This window comes from Leptosomus discolor, chromosome 1, assembly GCF_034619465.1.
Source record: "Leptosomus discolor isolate bLepDis1 chromosome 1, bLepDis1.hap2, whole genome shotgun sequence".
Lineage (NCBI taxonomy): Eukaryota > Metazoa > Chordata > Aves > Leptosomiformes > Leptosomidae > Leptosomus > Leptosomus discolor.
In genome coordinates this window covers 161,948,686-161,970,325 of record NC_141391.1, presented here as the reverse complement: position 1 = coordinate 161,970,325, position 21,640 = coordinate 161,948,686, and the positions used below count along the sequence as shown (strand labels likewise).

Genomic DNA, 21,640 nt, shown 5'->3' with positions numbered 1-21,640 from the left:
TCTGCCTCATGACAGGCAAGTGCCAGAGCAAGGACTGGCTTTGAAGCTGCTCTGGCTTGCAGGAACAAATACGAGATCCAGAGCTTGAGACTAAGGAGGCCAAAGCGTCCGTGGTCTTGCAGGTCTGCTCACGGTAGCCCAGGGCCCCAACAAACGTGTTGGTTCCAAGAGTAGGCCCTTGGAGCTGCTCTCCCTCACCTACTTCCCCTTTCCTTCCTTCCTTCCTTCCTTCCTTTTTGTTTACCATGTAACATACCCATGGGATTTGTTTATTATTTTTCCATATAGCGTAGTTCTTTGTATATAAATGACTGAAAAAAAATGTATGATAAATAAGACAGAGTCACCTAGTTTTGTACCTATCGTGTTTAACGGATGTGAGCTCAGCGACAAGCCGCTCTCTCTATTTTGGTCTTTGTGATGTTATACTCTGCAGAAATGAGCAAATATGATGACAAATAAAAATATAGAGATAATATAGATTGTACCTAAGCTGCCTCTGCGTGGTATTGTCAGGGTGACTACTTCTCTGCACCGATCTTGAGTTTTTGCTCACTGCAGGGGCCGAGGCTTAGTGGATCGGTATGTCTTGTCCTCCTGGTCCTCTTCTTGGGAGGAAAGCTTTGCGCTGTCTGTGTGTGCAGGAGCTGAGAGAGCAGCAGCACTACAGCAGCCTGGCGCTGAGACTTCGCTGACGGCCCAAGGCAGGAGCAAAACCCATTTGTCAAAAACCTGGAGTAGAGATGAGTCCTTGTCTTCGGTGGTCAGCACAAAACACTTGCGGGAGAAAGGGGGCTGCTTTCTCTCACAGGGGCCTTGGTGAACAGCGGCTCTGGGCTTTTCTTCCACGAGCAGCGGTGGCGCTGGGGCAGTTTGCAGTGGCAAGAGGGAACTAGATGTAAAACCCAGAACCACCATGTGAGCACTGTAAGCTGCTGGGAGGCCAGGACCTGGCCTGCCTGGGCATCAGGGGAACAAGCTCATCGGTTCCACCTCGGGTCTGAGGAAGGGTGGCTTTGCCCACAGGGAGGAGGTTGGACTTCACCTCCGGGTAAGGCGCCTGCCACGCTTCCTTCCCCTTCTCCTGCCACCCACGGACACAAGCTCCCTGCTTTCATCCTCACTGTTCCTGAGTCAGGCAGTGAGGTCACTCAGCAGAGAAGGTTTTGGGTAGAGCTGCCCCGATTGCACCTGCCTCTCCTCCCACACTGGGTCTGAGGGCAGACCGGAGGGAATTTTTCTAACAAAAAGCATTCTCTTTTCTAGGAAAAGCTGATCCAGGACAGCTGAACTGCCTCTGAAAGCAAGCACTTCGGGGGGGTGATGTTCAGCATTAAGCTTGCTTACTGAGCCCTTACGGAGACAATAAATCTGTGCTTGTTCTAAGAAGTCATGAGCTGTCCCCCATCCCATCTTTTTTTGGGTACGGTCTTGAACATGTCCGGCAGCAAAGCTAGAGGGAGCTAGAAAACCTGGTCCCACTGAGACAACAGCTCTGTCCTGAAGTTCAAGAATGACCAAACACACTCTGGCTGTGGAAAAAAAAAGAACTTGCTTTATTTGTAAAGTCTACAAAATACAGAGGAGTCGGGTAGGACACATACTGTAAGTCAGAAAATAAATAAGTATTTTTTTTGCTCTATATAAGTATAAGATAAAATGTGATTTGCATATATAAAATATAAAGTACGGCTCTGTACCAACATCCTGGCTGTGCCGAGAGGCGGAATGGCAAAGAGGACGTGAAAATAACTTATGTTCGTGCAATAAATAAACCCAAGAGGAGGTGGGGTGGGGGGATGCTAGCCACAGTGCCCCCTCCACAGCAGCGGGCAGGCACCTCTCTGGGGAGAGACGGAGGCTGCAGCCGAGGGCAGCCGGCATGGCAATACCCAGGCAGGGGCAGAAAGGGGGTGGGGGGATCATCTACAGTGGCAGATGCCAAGAAGGGTCTGCCTCCTGTTACCTCCCCCGTGCTGCCTGTATTTAAGCAAACCCAACTCTTCTCCAGCATTTCAGCCTGCTGAAGAGCCAGTTGTCCCACACAGGTGTCCAAGCTGGAGGAAAACCAAAGGGAGGAGCCTACCTGCCTGCCAGGCAGCTCCCAGGAGCAGGGATGCTCTCCACCCCTCCCTGCCTCCACAGCTCCAGCTCTCCAGAGCTAGGAGCACCTTTCTGTCGGCTTTGTAGGCGGTGGGGTGCTGGGGAGTGCTTGGTGGGGCCGTACAAGCCGGCCTGTGCTGAGCAAAACAGTGTTTATCTCTGATCCAGCTGCCTCCGCTTCCTTCCTGCCAGTGCCGCTGCATTTTGGAGACACCCGCTGGCCAAGCTTCCCGTAGGCAGGAAGAGGCATGAAGGATGTGCATGATGGAACGAGATAAAACAGCACCACTGCTTTTCCCCTTTGCAGGCAACAGCCTGGGCTGACCCCCTCACGTCCCCAGGCTCTCCCTTGCCCGAGGGATCCTCCTCCATCACTGTCACCTCTTGGCTCCCCCAGCTCCACAGGCTGCCATGGCACTTTCCCATCCTGCTCGCCCTTACGAGGCACCAACCTGCAGCCACCTTCTCTCCCCCTCTGACCTGCCACCTTCCCTCGCCATCTCCCCTCCCAGGAGACTCCAGCCATGCTGCCACCTCCCCGCTCTGCTCCAACCATGGTCCAACTTGTGGGCCAATGCTGACACCCCTCTCCATCATATCGCTTCTGCCCCTCACTGTGAAACCTCTCTCTCCTCCTTTCCCTCCCTGGCACATGCTTCCATGAGTGCCTGGCTCGTGCTCAGCTCTCCCATGCTTCCCCAAAAAGAGGCACCTGGTGTTTTCCTGCCAGCTTGGACCTGAGGGATGCTTCCCCACTGCTGCCTGCACAGGCTTGCCCTCTCCTGCCTGCATGCCTCCCCCCCCAGTACAAGGGGTGCCCAGCCAGGGGGGGTTGTGGCAGAAACAAGGCTGAGTTAGAAGGGAGGGGGCTGGGGGGCTTTGTGGGTCACTGGTGGAGTCCTGTCCTCTGCCCCAGCACCCACACTGCAGCAGCCCTTCCTTACATGGGGGAAACTGGAGGTCAAGGGATGGGAGGAGGAGGAGGATTTCAGGCACAGGTCCTGGCAGGGAGGAGGTCAGGGAGGGTACAGGAGGTGATTTATGGGGGAAGGCACCCCAGGAGGGCCATGCCCAGCCGGGGGACAGAGGCCAGCACTAGGAGTAGGCGGCCTGGTTGGCACTGGACTTGACGATGGTGATGACGCTGGCAGTGGCCACCTTGGCAGGGGGCCCATGGGCAGCCACGGTGCGGGCGAAGCCCTGCAGGGCCTCGTACTTGCCGCGAAGGGTGTCAAGCTCCAGGCGCATGGCGGCGTTCTCCCGGGCCAGCTTGTCCACCTCCCACTCCAGCTCCATCTTCTGCTTCTGCAGCTCTTCCTTCTGGCAGACACGCTTCACCCGGCAGCTGGCAGCGTAACCCCGGTTCTTCAGCGTCCGCCGGCGCTGCTTCAGCCTCGCCACCTCCTCCTTGGAGAGGCCCCGCAGGTGGTGGTTGAGCTCCCGCACCGACAGGCCCATCAGCTCCTCGTCCGACAGCAGCGGAGTGTTCTCCCCCAGCTCCCGCTTCACCTGCCGGAGAGAGGGGAGGTCACTGGAGACCTCTGAGACCAGACCCCTGCCCTGCCACCCCCCACCCCCACCCCAGTCCCACTGGTGCTCACCTTCAGGGCCTTGCTGGAGAGCCCGTCCGCAGCCATCCTTGCCTCACGCTGGCCCTGCCAAGCAGCCAGAAGAAAGGCCAGTTACTGCCAGCCCATGCCCCTCGCTTTGGCACAGAGGGCACTGGGCCTGCTGGACCCCTGCCCATATCCCCCCCTCCTACTGCGGGCCACGTGACTCATCCTTACCCCTTTAAAAATAGATGTACTAATAATGATAATAATAGTAACAATGACTGGAAAAAATAATAATAACTGGGAAAAGCTCCCCATCCCTCCTTCACCCTACCCCAAGGTGGCTGGGATGCTGCTCTGCCCAGGGGACCCAAAACACCCCAACCCGGCTACCGGGAGGCCAAGGCTTCCCCCTCCCTGGGAGGAAACCCGGGTGAGATCCGCCCGAGGCTGAAAGGAAAGTAAAAGCAGGAGCCCCACGGGGCGAAGCCACCCAGGCGGGACCCGGCGGGGCGAGGGCACCGTGGCTCCCGGCACAGGGGTCGGGTGGCCGCAGGCTGCGGGGTGAAGGGTCGGGTGGGCGAGAAGTGGCTTCCCAGGGATTCAGCAGCCCGGGGCTGGGAGGTGAAAGCCACGGAAGAGGCGCCTGTCCCCTCGCCGGTGGCCGGTCCCTCCCCGTCCCCTGGGTTAGGGGGGGTTGGGGGGGATGGAGAGGGCCGGGAGCCCGGGCCCAGGCAGCGCGGCAGCCTCTCCCCACCTCGGGGAGCCCCCTTCCCGTTAGGGGAGCCTCCGAAAGGGCGGGGGGGGGGGGGTGTCTGGTAGAGCCCCGCGGGGAGGTGAGGGGCTGGAGGGGGGCGGTGGGGAAGGTGGAGCTGGGGCGGCTGGAAGCTGATGCAATCCGGGCCGGGGAACCGGGAGACAGACGGCGGCTCCCTCTGGGGCGGTGGCCGGGGCTCGGGAGGGAAGCGCGGACAACCCTCCCCGTCCGTCCGTCCGTCCGCCGCTCCGGTCCCCGCGCTCGGCGGCAGCAGAGAGGCCTCCAGCCGGTGCCGGACCCCGCTGCCCCCCTCTCCCGGCCGAACGGCGGTGGATGGGAGTGGGGGGGCGACGGGTGCCGCCCCGGCGGGGTCTCCCCGCTCCCCTCCGCCCCGGCCCTTACCGGGAGGCTGCGCTGGTCCCCGCGGGGCCGCTGCCGGGTCGGGCCGTCGGGCGGCGCCTCCAGCCCCGCTCCCCGCGATTACTCACCCGCGGATTCTTTTCATTCATAAAAACACAGTCATGCGGTGACGTCACCCTCGCCCCGCCCCCTCGCCGCCGCGCGGGGTGGCCCCTGCTCTTAAAGCGCCCGCCGTGACCCCGCCGCCTCGCACGCTGCCAGCGCATTAAACGCACCGGGGTGTGAATGCAGCCACGCTCCAACACTGCGGTGTTTGTCCCTAAATTTCGTGGTGACACGCGCCCAGAGAATGGCCGCACCCAGGAGCAGAACGCCCCCGCCCTCTCTCGTGGAATAGACCGCTGCCGCTTTAAGAAGAGCACGCCTCCCCTCACAAAGATGGCGCCTCCCGCCTTTCCGCCCTCTTCCGGGATGGCGGCTGCGAGTGACGCAGCGGCGCTCTCCGCTCTCCCCCGCTCCAATCGCCCCTCCCCAGGCGCGGCGCAGCTGATTGGCCCGCCCCGGGGGGCGGTGCGGCGATTGGCGGGCAGCCGGCGAGGCGGGCTGGGTGGGGCCCCGCGCGGAGGACGCTGGGAGCCCGCCGTCGTTTCGTTTGCGGGCGCCGTCGCACCCCGGGCGCTTGGGCCTGGCCCTGTCAGGCCGCCGGTTCGCCGCCAGCCCCGGGCCCCGCGCCGCTCCCCTCCCCTCCTCTCCCCTCGGCGGAGGGCGGCTTCCTGCCAGCGCGGGCAGGCGGCAGGGCACCGGGGCTGGCCGCGGAGGGAGGTGTTTTTCCCTTTAAGGCGGCGGAGTAAGGCCCGGGAGAGGGAGGTCAGAGGTGGGCGGTCGCCGTGAGGCGCTGAGGAGAACCGGGTGTGTTTGCGGAGGAGCCAGGAAGGAAACCACAGGTGCCGCTGCCGAGCTTTCCTCCCGGGCGGCCTGTCACCCCGCGGCTCTCAGTTCCCCTTTCCTGGCACTGGGTCGCTAAGTTCGGGGAAGGAGCCGGGCGGAGCCTGTGGCCGGGAGTCCCTCAGGGCGCGGGGAAGAAGCCGCCTGAAGCTCCTGAAAGATGCAGTTCTTTGGCCGGCTGGTGAATACCATCAACAGCGTCACCCAGATATTCACAAACCCTTACCGGGTGAAGGAGGTGCCGGCTGCGGAGTATGCCGCTCACACCTGCCTGAGGGAGGAAGGCAGGGTGGCCCTGTATAAGAACAGCCTCGCTCGCTCTTGGGATTGCCTGCTGGTGAATCCCCAGAGCCCGCAGGTTGCTTTCCGGTAAGTGACAGACCTTTAGCAGTCACTAGTCAAACATGAAACTAAAGACTCGAACCCTCTGATCTCAGGATGGCAGTGGGTGTGGGGTGATGTATTTGATCAGCAGGTGGGCTCATGAGGAGTGCGAGGCGCTTGCGTGTGCTGGTGGAGGAGTTGTCATCAAAACAGCTTGTGAGAACAGGGCAGGACAGAGTCCAAACAGTGAAAACACACAACTGTGAAATAGGTACTCGGGTCAGAATATCCACAAGTACATGCACTTCCACTCGTACCCGTTACTGCTTTAGCTTCTGGAGCACAGGATGCTTTGGCCCAAAAGTTAGCGTTCCTCAGGAAGAGGAGATGCTCTCTGCTATTGAATTAGGCTCCCTTCTTCCCTTGGAACAAGCGTGACACTAGACGAGGAGGATTGGGAGAGTATCCAGCACTAACGTTTAGAGAAGAGCCGTTTCTCTCAGCTGCGTGGAACGGAGATTGTTTCCTTGAGCAGGACCAACACTGCGTTTGCCTTCCCTCTAGGCTGTTCCAGCTCGACAATGAAGCAGATGCCCTGGCACGTTTCGAGCAGTACAGCAGGCAGCTGCGCCCTTTCTACGAGAGCTCGCACCAGCCCTTGTCGCTGGAGGATCTCCAGCAGCTCAGCGACTGCTTCCGCGACCACCCCAGCTGGTCTGCAGCGCATGTCGCGGTGGAGTTCGGCCGTCGTGAGAGCTTCCGGCACAACCACGTTCTGAGGCAAGGCGCGGGGGCAAGGGTCCCCGGTGGGCCTGGTGCTGGGAACAAGCTCGGGAGGGCCGGCTAGGCCAGATGAGGGTATCCTGGCTTGATGTACCAATGCTTCTTGGGGGAGCTTAACACCTGTGGTTACTGCGTGGGTCGAGTTTAAAAGTGCCCCCCTTGGTGCGTCCTGCCTGAATGACAGACGTGGTAGCAAAGGGCGCCCGGTGGTTGCTGTGTAAGCTTGTTGGCGGCCTTTCAGCCTGCTGCTGTGGAAGTTAAAGCCCACAGCTCTGGTGTCTGGGCTTAAAGGATTGAAGTGTTTTGCTTAGAGGCCCTAGTTAGATTCTTACAACCCTTGTGGAGCTGCTTTTCAGAGTGGGTTTTGGCTCCCCACAAGAGGTACAGTAGGACTGTTTTTCTGGAAATGGTTTTTGGCCACAAGCCCTTGCCCTGTTTCCATGGGGAAGTTCACTGAGGGTAGAGGAGACAAGTGAGGAGTTAGAGGACTGGGGGACTGATGGCAGCACCTCTGTCAGGTTGCTCACTGTAATTTGTCTCCTGCCTTTCTTTGGGCATGGGGAGCTGCTCCCGTATGTGGAACAGAGGAAGGAGCAGCGTGTCAGGGAGAGGGTCTGTGGCACGGCTGCTTGGCGGCCCTTGCCCATGCTCCTTCCCTGGCCAGAGGCCGGGCTTTCGTGAACCTTGTGGTTCGTGCCAGCCGGGCTTGTCGCAGACGTGTCGTCTTCCTGGGCAGCTGCAGGGCCTCGTCTCCGCAGCCCTTCCTCATCCTCACCTTGACTTGTCTCTTGCAGCTGCGTGAACAGCACGGACAGTGAGGATGGCTGCACCCCGCTGCACCTGGCGTGCCGCAAGGGAGACATGGAGTGCCTGCTGGAGCTGCTGGAGTGCCACGCACGCGTGGACATTACCGACAGGAACGGGGAGACCGTTTTCCACTACGCTGTGCGAGGGAACAGCCCCCACATCATCGAGGTGGGAGCGATTTTGAAGCAGGGAGGGAGTGGGACTGGAAGGGGTCCTCTCTATGCCATGGGGAGGAGACAGGAAAATAGCTGCAGGCAGGGGAGGAGAAAGTCCATTCCCTCTGCTGCAGCATTGAGTTAATGCTTGAGGCTGATTTCAGCCTCTTTCTTCCCACTTTACTGGTGCTGTTTCCTGTAAGCAGGCTCCAGATTCAACCCTGCAGCGGAACAAGCTGAAGGACAGTTCGGAGCCACCCGGGGCTCTCCTGAGCTGCAGAACTTGTTGTTTGAACTGAGTGACATTGCACGGGGGACTGATCAGAGCCTCGAGGCCAAGACAGTCTGAAGCCAGAGGCATTCTCGATTGCTGAGAAGTGCTGGGCAGAGTGACAGGGTTTGTAAGGGCGTGGGTGGCCTTCCGCTTTGGTTCCTCAGGTTTATCAGCTCCCCAGCGCGAGACCGGCTCTCCCCTACAGCTGCACTCCCCGCATTTGCCCAATGCCTGTTGTGACAGCTCTCCCTCTGCCTGCCAGACTGTGCTGGTGTTTCCTAATGCATGATGGGGGAGGGGTAATGATCCTTGCCATGCTGTGAAGCAGGGCAGTTAGGACCTTGGTATTAAAAAGATACCATCTTCCTTTATTTCTCTGATGGCAGCAACTTGGCTTGCTGTTACAGAAATACTTCCAGGTCTGATCTGTCTCCTGTTTGTTTCTTTTCTCTCCTGATTCCTTGCTAAACCAGAGGAAAAAAACCTCTTAGATTTTCACTTCTCTCGTGCGCACCAGGGCTCACAGGGTTTCCCAGTACAGCGGTGGGATATTTTTGTGTAACAAACCAGTCAGCAGGTAACAGATCTAAAATTTCCAGGGAGAATAGGAAAATTCCTTCAAATGTATCCCCATATATATATTTTAAACAGAATCCCATTTGTATCTGAAAGCAATGGTGGAGTTGCAGGGGAGGTTGAGCTGCTGCCTCCTGACTGGCCGTGGTAACTGATGGGGCCGCAGCAGGAGAGGGAGCTACTGGTTTAATTTGGTTGGGCTGAGCTTGGCTCACACAGTGGGAGATGGTGGAAGTCTGCTGGGCTGTGTCGTTCAAGGTGGTGTGAGCCCTTTTTGGCTGAGGGGTGTCTCAGAACCACCCAGGCCAGAGGAAGAGGGCACAGAGAGCAGCGATAAACCCTTTGGGGAGAGCAAACAAGGAGTGCTTCCATAGCTGCTGTGTGGGAAGCAGGGGTGGAGAGGACAGGCTGTAGCGTCGTGAAGAACCCAGTGCTCCAGAGCCTGTTGTCGATGCTCAGGAAGGGAGATGGTGCTCTTCCATGTCTGTCTATTTTATTTATCTATTGTTTCCTCTTCCCAGCTCCTGGGCAGAACCCCAACTGCTGGCTTGGACCACCTGAGCCATGAAGGGCTGACTGCTCTGCATCTCGCCTGTCAGCTGGGCAAAGAGGACATGGTTCGGTCTCTGCTGAAATGCCGTGCCAGCTGCAGCGTCGTGGGGACGCTGGGCTACCCCATCCACACAGCACTGAAGTTCTCCCAGAAGGGGTAAGTAACCACTTGGGCTGTCTGGACAGGGCTCATCCTCCAGTCTGGGGACCTGTCTGCTTGCTCAGGATTATCCAAGACTTGACCCCTTTCAGGGCAGTGCTCAGTAGGAAGATGTCCTGTGCTGTCCTCTGCTGCATCACCGAGTTGGCAAAAGAACAGGGAAGTGCTAGTGTGGAAAAGAAAGAAACACTTTCAGAAAAAAAAAGGTTTTCCCTGAATTTATCTATCTATATATATTGTTTAATATCACACATCAGGAGAAAGACACAATTTTTTTTTTTAAAAAAGTGTTTGTGAAATTCTTTTTCTCAGAATGAGCTGTGAGAAGATGATTTACTGGTGCTTAAATAGTATTGCTAATTGCTGTACCTTTGTCTTTGAGTGCTCTGATCCTAATAAGCTTTCATTTCAAAGCCTGGTTATTTCCATGTGCTGTGGGCCAAAGGTACTCTTGACTCTTAATAACACCCTCCAGAACTGAATCAAGAGAGACATGATGTTTACTCTCTGTTTTGTTTTCCCTGGAGAAGTTTGATTCTCTTTGTACGTGCTTTATAATACTTAATTTTCATAGTGTCCGAGCGCTACAAATAGGGCTCTCAAGTCAACACTAGCTGCTGCTAGCTAATTTTTCAGCATTTTGAAAAGTGCTTTCCAACATTAGAGACACGTTCACGAGCCAAAAATGTGCTTAGGTCCCTTAGTCTGCAGCGGGGCTCGATCTCTTCTACGTGGTTTATTTGGTGGTGTTTCAGAGTGGAGAGCGTATGCTTGTTTTGTAAGTACCTACTCACGCTTTCTAGGCACTAGGTACTAGTCTGTTCACAATAGGTGTGATTTTTCACTTGTGAGGAAGTACACAGATCCTTAATTTCAGCAAATATGTAACTATTTCAGTTTTATCCCCACGTTTCCACGGAGAGAGAGGGAGAAGAGAAGAATTTCCCCTTGGGTCTTGAGAGTTTCCAGAAATGCCATATTGCTGTGTTGGAGAAGCACCCAGATGCTGCTTCACAACTTGGAATTGGGAAGGGATTCTCCTGCTTCCTCCGAGTGCTGCGCTGCTTGTATGCTTCCTGTTGTGCCCTTCCTTTCTAAAAAGAGCAAACCAAAACTGCAGCTGAGGAACATGCAGGTGTTGCAGAGAGCCTGCGCCTGCTGGAGGGTTTCCTGAAAGCCCCTGGAGGAGGAAGCAGGTGCTGCTGCGAGTGGAAGTCTTGAGTCAAGACAGCAGCCACCCATCATCTTCATCTCGTTGTCTTTGCCAGGTGTGCCCAGGCCATCCTCGAGGTGGACGCCAGCCAGGTTCGCTCCAAGGACCCACGCTATGAAGCCACTCCGCTGCACTGGGCGAAGAAGGCAGAGGTAAATGCACCCAGTCTGTGGCGAGGGCCTTAAATGCGGTTAATTCCTCCTGCTGCTGACCTCTCCCTGTCCTGGGTGCATGTGCAGAGCACTGGGAGTGTCAGAGCCCAGCCAGCAGTCCGGTCTTTGATTGCCACGTGCTGCTCAGTGCTGTTTGCCACGGGGGACAGAGCAGTGGAGCAAACCTGAAACAAACCGGTGGGCTCATCCCTAGTGTGTCGTCCTTGGCTGTGAAACTGCCAGCTTCTCCCTTGTCCCTTTCGTTGGGGAAATTGGAGTGGTGTGGGGAGGAGCCATCTTCTCATTACTGACGGTTTCATGGAAGGAAGCAGATTGCTGCCTTGAAAACCGTAGGGAGAGTAGGAGGTTGACACAGGGTGGTGGCGTATGGGTCATGGTTCATCTTGTGCCGGAGATGGGCAGGTCAGTGGTGTGATGTGCATGGTGGAGCACCTGAGTGGTGCGTGTTGCAAGCAGAGGACATTACTGTGTCAGGACTGTTTTCCGTCCTGTGGTGTCACATCCCTCTCAGAAGCGTCCTGTGGAGTTTTGGAGCAGACATAAATCTCCTTGGCTTATAAAGACAAGGACAGAAAGCAAACTTTTTCCTCCAGTCCACAGGGATTTTGGCCTGAGTAGGAACTGGTTTTTCTCCATTGCTTTCAGCCAGTTGCTACGATTTCATGTAAGTACCAAAACATCCAGAAGCTCTAGCCAGATTGTGAAACCACCAACTATTCTTGTGGTAAAAGACAGAGAAACCCCACCTCCAGTGCTTGGAACAAGGCAGCTGGCATCTGCCAGCCAGTCAAGTCCAAGCTAAGCGTCCTGCTTTGCTTGCCGTGAGACCTGGATCGGTTGAGCACCCGGGGCGGTTGTCCTCACGATGGCTTTCTCTCTTCTTGACCTGGCACGTGCGTGCCTGGGCGCAGATGACACGGCTGCTGCTGGAGCACGGCTCTGAGGTGAATTTGACCAGCCGGACGGCTGACATGGCTCTGCACATTGCGGTCAAGAGGGGCCGCTTCGACTGCGCCATGGTACTGCTGACACACGGGGCCCACACCAATGCCAGGGGTCAGGATGGCAACACGCCGCTGCACCTGGCCATGAAGGTGAGTTTTCTGCAGAGGGGTTGATGGGAGGGAGAGAGGGGTTGATGGGAGGGAGAGAGGGGTTGATGGGAGGGAGAGAGGGGTTGATGGGAGGGAGAGAGGGGTTGATGGGAGGGAGAGAGAGGATTTTCTTGAAGGGCTGAGGCAGGGACAGACTCCTTTGAAATCCTGGCCCTTGTCTTTCATGGGGTGATCCCTTGTGGGTGCTTTGGCTAATGAAAAGAGTAGGGAGGGCACGAGAAATCGTGTAGCCAAGGGGAGCGTGGCTCTTGACTGAGCTTTCTCTTGTCCCCTAGCATGACCACCTGGATATGATCAAAGCGATCATCGTCTTTGGAGGAGATGTCGAGATCCCCAATGATTTTGGGGAGACACCAGGGCTGTTGGCAGCCAGAAGCAGCAAAGGTGAGGGAGCGTGTCATCAGCCTCACAGGGTGAACCTGGCATCCTGTTTCCCCTTGGTGGCCAAAACAGTGTCTTGGGCAGAGGTGAAAACATGCCAAGCGTGGGTGATGCTCTGCAACATGCTTTCCCAGCTTCTAGTTGCTCGCAGGGTAGGCACTTCCTGAGCTAGTGGCATAGGCTTTATATTAATATCCTTTGATGGATTTCTCTTCTATGGGACGGAGATGCAAGAGGAAAAGCTGGCATGCACTCCACCCCTGTCAAGGCATCATGTCAGGCACTGCAGGTTCGCAACGGGATGGCACAGCGCTGCTGAACCACCCAAGCATAAGCAGACACGGGCGGTTCTTCACTGGCCAGAAGTGTGCGGCACACACCCTTGAAGCTGCACACCGTTGGGTGTCCCTGCTGTACACAGGTCCCGCTGCCTGGTGTTTGGGGGAGAAATACCCGGGACGTGCTTTCCCTTTCCCAATGTCATCCCGGAGGTTTTTATGAGGGTCAGGGCTGCTGTGAATTTGGCAGAGCCCCCCCTACCGGTGTGTGCGTGCGCTGATTCTCTTTCTGATCTGTGACTCCCCCTTCGTCACCTAAGGTGCGAACCGGAAAGTGCTCTTAGACCTGCTGCAAACTGTAGGGACCGAACGCTGCCACCCACCCAACCCTGACTCCCCAAGCCTGGCACCATCTGCCGCCTCCTTCCTGGAAGGCCAACCTTCCTCGCGGAGCAGCTTCAACAGCTTAGGTAAAGCCTTCCCTGGCCCTCCCTCGCTCTCCTCCCTTCTTGCTTCACAGTGGTGTCTCAGATCTCTTCTTCAGGTGGGCCGTGCTCTGGGGACTGTCTCCTAGCTCTCCATTTCTGGTGGCTGTCCTCATTCAGATCATTGCAGGATCCTATCTCTTGTCTATGCTTTTCCTGTGTGTGTACTCTAAACTCTTGTACTCTAAACTTTTGCTTTATAGACCATCACAGTGCTTCCCTGTAAAAAGGAAAGGGAAGACTGGTTCCCTCACCCCTCTGGAAGAGGTGTAGGACTTAGTTGCCTATGTGTACTTTATCCACTGGGTCGTGTACAGAAGGGGAGGTACTTCCTGGTCTGCCTTGAGAACCTCCTGCTGTCGTGCTGGGCACAAGGAAATTAGAAGCGTCGCTCATTCAGATCCTGGGGGCCAGCAGCTGGGAGAGGGAAGGGGTAAAGCCCAAGGATAAGCAACCCTGGTCACAGGGTTTACAGTATAGAAGAAGCCTGTCTTAGGACATATGACTGTGTGGTAGCTTGTGCTCTGTACTGCCCAGACGGTGTGAGTAAGCCCATGGGTCTATTCTAGGTGCTGGGCTTTCCTCCTCTGGGGAGCTCCAGAGCTCGGGCAGAGGCAGCAGGAGGGGTTATGGAGTGGGTGGTGGGTGAGTTGGCTTGGAGGGAGGCTCTGACCCTTGTGAGAGGGGCATGCAGGCAGATAACAGCAGCTTGTGGTCCACTTCCCCTCTCAGGCTGGTGATTTCCTTTGCAAAGGCCCTCCTGTGGGGCTAGAGGACAACCCCTTCCCAGCCCTGGAGTGCGTCGGTGTCACCACAAGTCTCACTGGCTCGTGACACCAGAACTTTCTTCTCACCACGGTCTTGTGAAGGCGACCTCCCCAGTTTCAGCTCTGATGCAGTGACAGAGCAAGGCGTTTATTTTGTCATGGACTCTGGCCCTTGAAGAAACTTCTCACCACATTCATTGTCATCTGCAGCCACCTTCTGGCCTGGGCACTGGCAGGAGCATTGAACTTCTCCCCCACTGTTCTTTCTTCTTTAGGTTTTGCAGGCTGGCTTCTCACCTAGCCTGGATTGGTGCCCTGCACCCAGGGTGGCCTGGGTGTACGTCAGCTGAGGGGTAACGACAAGCCACCCTGTCCCCACAGCTCTCCTGTCTAGGTTACCTCGCAGGGGTAGATTTAGGTTGTATCTTACGGCTTACAGTAAACTGCGTAGTGGGCACGCTGCTAGGCTCTGCCTCCTCTCTCGCCTGCTCTGCTCATCATCTGCTTCTACAAATCCTTTGTCTTTGCCGGTGCATCTCCAGCTGCCTGCTCCAAAGGACAGGGGTTCTCCTCTTTGGTGCGGGGTTTAACCTGGGCGGGGGGAACCTGGTGGCTATGGGTAAGATGGCTTGTGTCTGCTGCAGGGAGCTTTATTTGATTGGGAAGGGAGTTGGATGTTCTTTGTGTGATTATGGTGGAAATAGTTTACTGCACTCGTGGGAGGTTTGGGTAGCATGGCCAGGCCTTCTGGGGGCAGATAGACAGTAGGAGAAATAATTTAAGGTTTTCTAATTGATTAAGTGTAATTTGGTTGACTGCTGTCTCTGAGGCACGCGTCAGGGAGTTCAGGTAGCAAAGTGGTCTCTCATTTTTTAATTTTTTTTTTTTTTTTTTTTTCATTTTGCATGTTCATGGCTCTCTAGGGTACAAGGACCTTCTGTATGTTTCCACAACGCTCGGACAGTTATTGAAGGCACCAGACGTTGTGGACTCACCCAGTGAGGGTAGAAGAAAGTAAGTGAGGAACACCTTCTGTCCAGGCTTCTGAGCAACTTGAAGGTGAAATCCGTGTGTGTGAATTCTCACCCACACCTGTGGGTGTGGCGTCCTCAGAGCTGACATTATTTAAAATTCATTGACATTGCAGTTTTTGCCAGAACCTTGCGGTAAATCTCTGTTCCCATAAACAGCCACCGCCTGTTCCTGCTGGCAGCCCTGGAGCTGCAGTGGAGCCCGAGCTCAGCAGGTGAAACCTCTGTTCTGTCCCTCCCCTCTGCCGCTGGGCACCAGATGCTGCTTTGGCTTTGTGATTTCCACATCTCCACGCGCTGCCCTGACGCTCAGCCACCTCCTTTGCCAGGCTGTGCGCTGCCTTGGCAGTGCCTGCACCTCGCCTTGCGTGGTGCGGAGGGAGAGTTGGCACTGAAGTGCTACTAGCAGGAACTTAGGGCTGTCTGCTTTTTATTTATGACATGGTACCCATTACTGCATAGTGAGGGACTTGGATGCATTTTCAGCTTGTGAATGTGTCTCTGCTGTAGAGGTTAGAGGTGGCTAAAAGAGCAAGTGGCGTTGCCCCAGCTCTGACAAGGCTTGTCTGGCTGCATCCAGCCTTATTTGCATCTGAGGAAGCACCGCTGGATTTATTTGTTCACTGATTACACTGTCTGCAGCAACGTTCTTGTTACTGGCATCGTTTCTCGTCCCCAGGGCTGCGTTCCCACGCAGCGTGCTGTGATTTGTAAGCTGTCCCACAGTTCCCAGTCATCTGTGTCAGGTCTCTTTCTCTCTCTCTCCAGTCACGACCGCCTCCTGTGCCTGGATGGAGGGGGCATCCGGGGCCTGGTGCTCATCCAGCTCCTCCTAGCTATCGAAAAGGCTGCGGGCCGTCCCGTTCGAGAGATTTTTGACTGGATCGCGGGGACCAGCACTGGGGGGATCTTGGCCTTGGCTATTGTACATGGTGAGGACAGTGCAAATAACGGGCCCCTTCTTGCTCCCGTAGGCCTGAGCGCTCCTCTGTGGGGAGCGGATGCGGGGTGGGAGCTGCCTCTCCGAGTCCCAACAGATTTGTTGTCCCTGCCAAAGGAGGGAAGGGATGTTTGTTAATGAAGGAAAGCCTAGACCTGGCTTTGCACTCGCTTCTCGCATCGGCCGGCCTTGAGCAGCTTTCTGGGTTTTGGGAAGTGTGTGGTGGCAGAGTGCAATGTTCTGTTCTTCCTGCTCTCTCCACGGGGGTTTTACAGCAAGGTGATGGATGCTTTCTGGTAGTGGGAAACTACGCTCCAAGCTTGCCCTTCCTCTTTAATCCTTCCCAGTCATGCTGCTGAGGTCCAAGCAGACAGGCAGCTTAGGAAGGGGATAAGATTGGGAGTGACACCTCCCATCTCCTGCTGGTCCTGGAAAGTCCCAGCTCTGATGTGCTGTTTGTTCTGCCTGCCCTTCCTCCCACCCTCTGCTCCTGCCGATGCTGTTGCCCGTCTCAGGGAAGTCCATGGACTACATGCGCTGCCTGTACTTCCGCATGAAGGACATGGTGTTCCGGGGGTCTCGGCCCTACGAGTCGGAGCCCCTGGATGAGTTCTTGAAGAAGGAATTTGGGGAAAACACCAAAATGACAGATGTCCAAAAACCCAAGTAAGTTCTGCCTGGGGCTGCGCTGGTTGATGCTCTCCTGAGTGTGCTCTAGACCACTCTCAGCAGAGATGCTAAGCCTCTCCTTAGAGCAGATCTGGAGGAGTGTGATGTGCAGACTGTTGAAGGGTTTTTTTTCCATTTTACCCTCATTCTCTCATGTCCTCTCCCCCAGGGTTATGGTGACAGGGACACTGTGTGACCGACAGCCGGCTGAGCTCCACCTTTTCCGGAATTACCCTGTACCAGAGACGAAAACCTCCACTGAATACAAGACAAGCGCATCTTTCAAACCACTCACTCCGCCAGAAGGTAAATGCTGGCACACAGCAGTCCAGCTGGTTGGCAGGGGAGGGGGCCGTCCCTCAGAGACAGAAGATTTCCTGTTCTTTCTCCTGTTGCTCTGAAAATCGGGGTGTCCTGGCAATGGCTTATCCCTGATCTTGCAGCTTGCTCCTAGTGATGGTTCTCTTTTCTCCTCTTTCCTCCTCCCTTGGCTTCTCTTGTACCGGGAACAGGGGCTGGCTAGCGAGGTTCGTGAGGAAGGGGTCTGCTAGAGGAGTCCTGCGTACCTTTCCCTGGACTCTCAGGAGCAGATTAACATGGAAAAGCTATGTCACTGAAGCATGTGGCCACCTCCAGCTTGCTTCTTTGTCTAGCAAGCATAACTGGTTCACTGTCAAAAGACCAGCAATAAAGCTGGTAGGGAGTGAATTTGACCCAGGATACGTAGAAAGTGGCGAGAACATCCCCTGAAATAATCCTGTGCCTCCAAGCAGAGGCCGTGCTGTTGGGAGAAAGAGGCACAGCTGCAGGGCAGGGTCCTCTGGGGTTGCAAGTCCTCCTGCTGTGTGCTGGTGAAGGCAGGGTGCTTCTCGCACACAGGAAAGTTGCTGCAAGAGGCCGTGTGCTTTCTCTCCCTCCAGACCAACTCGTGTGGCGCGCTGCCCGCTGCAGCGGTGCAGCTCCCACTTATTTCCGGCCCATAGGCCGCTTTCTGGATGGCGGGCTGCTAGCCAACAACCCGACCCTCGATGCCATGGCGGAGATCCACGAGTACAACAAGACGCTGATCAAGAAGGTGAGGGAAACCCTGGCCCTGACTGGTGACTGAGGCTTTATTGGCTCCACTGGGCCTCCCTTGAATGGGAAGAGAGTTTGGGAACGGATGCCTCTCTAGTGGATAAACAAGCTAGCAGTGCAGCGCCCTGGAAGGGAGTGTATAGAGGGGGATATGTGTTGGGAATGGAGGCTGAGGGGTGAAATACCTCCTCTGACAAGGGTGTGAGATGGGGAGGCAGCCCCATCAGCCTGGCCTTGCTACTTTAAGCAAGGATGATTCAGTTGGTGGTTGTGTGTGGCCCTTGACGCAGCTCTACAGAGCCTTTTTCTGCCCAAAAATAGATGGAGAAGACAATGGTAGGGCACTCTGCAAGGCTCAAGGGTGAATGCCTTCTGTGGTGTGGCAAGTTCCTCAGAAAGATGACTTAAGTACTGGCAGCTGCTGCTCCCTGTAGCTAAAAGGGGAGGTTTGTTGTCAAAATGACTGAAAGAGTTGGACTGTTTCACATTGTCTGGTCCCAGGACTCATCTTTGGGGTGATCCCATGAATTTGGGTGCAGCCAGGGGTGTAAGGGACGGAACAGTGCAACAATTGAAGTCCCGTGGATTATACCTGTCTCACCAGGCAGTACTAAAGGGGGAGGATGGAGGAGAGAAAAGGCTACCGAGCGTCTTGCCTTGACTTTCAGAGCTTCCCCAAGACCCCTGTGAAAGACCTGCTCCACCTTCATTGTTGGTCCTTGCAAACAAATCTCTTGTTTGTCCGCAGGGTCGGAGGCAGGAAGTAAGAAGACTGGGGTTGGTGGTCTCCCTGGGGACAGGGAAGCCTCCGCAGGTCCCGGTGAGCTCTGTGGATGTTTTCCGCCCCTCCAACCCTTGGGAGTTGGCGAAGACTGTCTTTGGGGCCAGGGAGCTCGGCAAGATGGTGGTGGATTGTGTGAGTACTGAGAGGAGGCGATGGGGGAAGACCCCTGGGGCTGCTTGCAGGGAGGGAGCAAAGGTTTTCAGTCTTCAGCTTCTTCCTTTTGGAAGAAAATTTTCTTTCCTTGGAATTGCTCCGACCGTGGTCAGTTCAAGAATTGCGGGAGCACAGCAGGTCTGAAGCCCCGTCTGCCTCTTTGGGGCTTTGAGCGCCAAAGGAGGTTCTTGCAGCTGAAAGGAGCTGAGGACGGGATGGTGATCAGTGCCCCTTAGGAACATTTGCACGTGTGTGTTCATGAAACTCAGTATCTTTCCGTGGAGCACTGACTATAATCTGAGCAACATGGACCAAAAAAAATCACACCTTGGAAAAACAGAAATTCATTTTTCTTTAGAAAAGCTTTGTTATCTCTACTGGGGAAATTAGTAAAATCTAGAGAAGTGGGAGTGTCACTAATAAAAAGCAGTAGTTTAGAGCTATGGTTAGGAGTGTGTAATAGATGTACGTTCTTGCCTGCTTCAGAAGGGAGCTCATTACATATTGTGCATGAAAACACTCCCAATGAATAAAAGCCAGAAAGATCAGAACTGAGGTTCTGACTATAATCTTAATTCTGTTGCTTTATCTCCATTTAGCTTCCTATAGCCAGAAAACACCCAGGGAGGTCCCTTTGCTTCCCCTGTCTTTTATTTCAGAGCTCCGAGGGAAGCTGTCCCAGGATAGCCCAGAAAGCCTGCAGTAATCACAGGCTCTGCTGGTGCTGGGCTTGGGCAGAAATGGATAGAGGTGAAATCCTGAGGAGGCTTGAGATTCAGATCATCCTGGGGGTTTCTTTAAGGGAATCCACTCGGTGCTGTGATGGATGATCTGTAAGGTGCAATTCCTTTTGTCCCAAGGATCAGGAGCACCGTTCTTACACTAAAAAACAAACAACAACAAAAAACGCACAAATACAAAGCCACCCCGCTTGGTGGTGAGTGGTGCCATCCAGGATGAACTCGCTCCCGGTTTTCCCTCTCCCTCTGCGGCTCGTGCAGTTCGACTTGGTGCCAGGGGAACCTCTTGCGGGCGGGGAGGGGGGAGAGCAGCGTGCTAGTCAGGCTCTAACTGCGGGCCTGTTTCTCCTGCAGTGCACTGACGCAGATGGCCCAGCTGTGGATCGTGCCAGGGCCTGGTGCGAGATGACGGATGTCCCATATTTCCGGTAGGAGCTTCCTTTCCGCTCTCTGCGTGGACCTATTTTTATCCCTCTCATTTCAGACCTGGCCGGGGCATGCGTCATCCCCTCCAGAGGCACGCCTGCTCAGACCTGTCCCCCTGCCCCCTCTCCTTATGCCTTAGTGACATCGTGGAGGATGCCGTGGCCCGCGGCGTGAGCCGATCCACACCTTGTCTGGGGTCGGCTAGGGGGGCTGGGGGGATGCTGTGTGGCGGGGGTCCTTCGGGGATGTGCATTCCGCCACGCGCAGCGTGTTTTGAGACTCTCGAGCCTTAGGCGCCGCGGTTGCTGAGCCGTGGCTCAGCCTCGAGGGCGGCTGGGCCTTGAAGGAGGGGAAAGGCCTCCGCTCTGCGAGCCCGCTGGGTGAGGGCGGGCGAACCCCCACAGCAGCGGGAGCCGCTTCGCCCAAGTCTCGTGCGTGGCCGGCTCGCTGCCGTGTCGCCTTCGTGCCTGTGCCCAGCTGGTGATTGCTGTCTTGCTGTACGCAGGCTTAGCCCTCAGCTGCACACGGAGGTGATGTTGGACGAGGTGAACGACACCGTGCTGGTGAATGCTCTCTGGGACACCCAGCTTTACATCTACCAGCACCGGGAGCAGTTTGAGCAGCTGGTGCAACATCTCTGCCGATGACTGACCCGGAGGTTTCCCTTCTGCCATCCCAATGGCAAGGAGCAGCGGACACCGAAATGGCTTGGATTTGCCCTGGAACCAAGGTGTTGAGGTCAGGGAGGGACTGCTACTACTGATAATAATAATAATGAGGAATTAATGATATTTAATAGACAACAGTGCACATACACACATATTCCGGGACACACCCACATATTCTTGGACAGCTGGGAAATGCCGACAGTTACCTTCATACTGTAGCCCCATCTCTGCTGCTGAGCTTGGTTTTGCTGCCCTGCTAGCTGAGAGTACCTCCCTTCCCTGAAGCCAGAACCCTCACCTACTTGTTTTGAGCTGCAGCAGCTGGAGTCTGTCTCCTGTCTGTGCAGCACCTCCACTGACAAAGCACCGTGCACCTTCCCACATCAGAGAATGGGCTGAGGCCAGATAAAGCTTCAGGGATTACTTGACCCACTTGGATCAAGGTGTTTCAGAGTGTATAGCATGGGGGAAAAGGGATTGTTCTTCCCTCAGCACACCCAGTGTGAAGGGGAGGAGCAACGCTGCACCTTTCCGCAGTAGACACGATGGAGAATGTTGCAACTGGCCTTGGGAGAAGGGGGAGCCTTTCCTGAGCCACTTGTCGTGCTGTAGCACCTTCCCCTCTCCCCTCCGAGATGGGCTGGCAGCACAGGTACTGACTGCGCCCCGGGTGGGAGCAGACCGCCCCCCAGAGACTGTTTTGTGCCACCTGACTTGCTGTGCTACTCTTCACTCCAGGGCTGAGATGTGAAAGCCTGTCTTCACTCACAGCAAGCTCAAGATGAGGGACAATAGCCGTGGCTTGGCAGGGAGATCTTTTCTCTTTATTCTTACTGTGGAATTGAAATGCTCTGGGATCAGTTCCCCCCAAAGAAGTTGATCCTGTGACAATTTGGATTTACTTTTTTTACTGCTGGATACCCCATTATGACTGCTACACTACTTGGTGTGTCTGCAGTAAATTTTGCATATTTATAACTAATTTATGTATCTATTTGGAGGTGTTTTGAGAAGTAACCTGAATTCTTAATCGTTTGCTTTTGACTGAATGGACTGCTGTGGTGGACAGTGCTTCTATGCGAAACTAACATGACGTGAAATAAAGAGAGGTTTGCATTTGGTTCCGCCGTCATGCAGTCCATGGTTGTCTTGTCTCTGTTTCCATCCCAGAGGAGTTCTGAGCTTGCAGCCTATGAATTTCTTACAGGTAGAAAACCAGAAATCGGGCTCCTTGAGACACAGGATTATACCCTTTGTGTGGGCTGAGGAGGTGAATGTCCTGTCCCTGCAGCCAGCCCTGGGAGCACGTGTGTGGTGTGAGTGGCTGGCTGTCCCACAAAGCACAGCGTTGCGTGCTGAGCTTATCAGCTGCAGCCAGCAGAGAGGCTTTG

The 21,640-nt window shown here is 55.4% G+C and overlaps 2 protein-coding genes across 4 annotated transcripts; one reads left to right on the top strand and one right to left on the bottom strand.

Moving 5' to 3' along the window:
• Positions 1-2,999: 2,999 nt before the first annotated feature.
• MAFF (MAF bZIP transcription factor F) lies at positions 3,000-5,075 on the bottom strand. 3 transcript variants are annotated; one of them, XM_086469054.1, is made up of 4 exons: positions 4,839-4,922; positions 4,633-4,659; positions 3,705-3,752; positions 3,000-3,612 (listed from the first exon to the last, which is right to left on the bottom strand). In XM_086469054.1, the coding sequence occupies exons 1-4, from the start codon at positions 4,920-4,922 to the stop codon at positions 3,199-3,201; spliced, it is 573 nt and encodes a 190-aa protein (XP_086325180.1). In that variant the 3' UTR covers positions 3,000-3,198. The 3 variants fall into 3 exon arrangements, with proteins under 3 accessions (XP_086325180.1, XP_086325198.1, XP_086325189.1); XM_086469072.1 differs by lacking the exons at positions 4,633-4,659; positions 4,839-4,922 and adding an exon at positions 5,049-5,075 and having other exon boundaries at positions 3,705-3,758; XM_086469063.1 differs by lacking the exon at positions 4,633-4,659 and having other exon boundaries at positions 3,705-3,758; positions 4,902-4,922.
• A 748-nt stretch (positions 5,076-5,823) lies between these two features.
• On the top strand, positions 5,824-21,385 carry PLA2G6 (phospholipase A2 group VI). The gene is made up of 16 exons (XM_086479774.1): positions 5,824-6,087; positions 6,607-6,822; positions 7,620-7,800; positions 9,159-9,346; positions 10,618-10,714; positions 11,647-11,829; positions 12,126-12,234; positions 12,830-12,979; positions 14,685-14,775; positions 15,561-15,724; positions 16,248-16,398; positions 16,571-16,707; positions 17,322-17,476; positions 18,227-18,394; positions 19,510-19,583; positions 20,087-21,385. Exons 1-16 carry the CDS (start codon positions 5,879-5,881, stop codon positions 20,226-20,228), a joined length of 2,415 nt encoding a protein of 804 aa, XP_086335900.1. The 5' UTR covers positions 5,824-5,878; the 3' UTR covers positions 20,229-21,385.
• Positions 21,386-21,640: the final 255 nt, after the last annotated feature.

Bases quoted from the DNA above. Each gene is read 5' to 3' on its own strand.
- PLA2G6 (XM_086479774.1), top strand. From the start codon at position 5,879: ATGCAGTTCTTTGGCCGGCTGGTGAATACCATCAACAGCGTCACCCAG. The intron at 10,715-11,646 runs GTAAATGCACCC...GCCTGGGCGCAG, and splicing joins ACTGGGCGAAGAAGGCAGAG to ATGACACGGCTGCTGCTGGA. The intron at 12,980-14,684 runs GTAAAGCCTTCC...ATGGCTCTCTAG, and splicing joins GAGCAGCTTCAACAGCTTAG to GGTACAAGGACCTTCTGTAT.
- MAFF (XM_086469054.1), bottom strand. From the start codon at position 4,922: ATGAATGAAAAGAATCCGCGGGTGAGTAATCGCGGGGAGCGGGGCTGG. The intron at 4,660-4,838 runs GCGGGGACCAGC...CGGGGACCGGAG, and splicing joins CCCGACCCGGCAGCGGCCCC to CGGCGGACGGACGGACGGAC. The intron at 3,613-3,704 runs GTGAGCACCAGT...TCTCTCCGGCAG, and splicing joins TCTCCAGCAAGGCCCTGAAG to GTGAAGCGGGAGCTGGGGGA.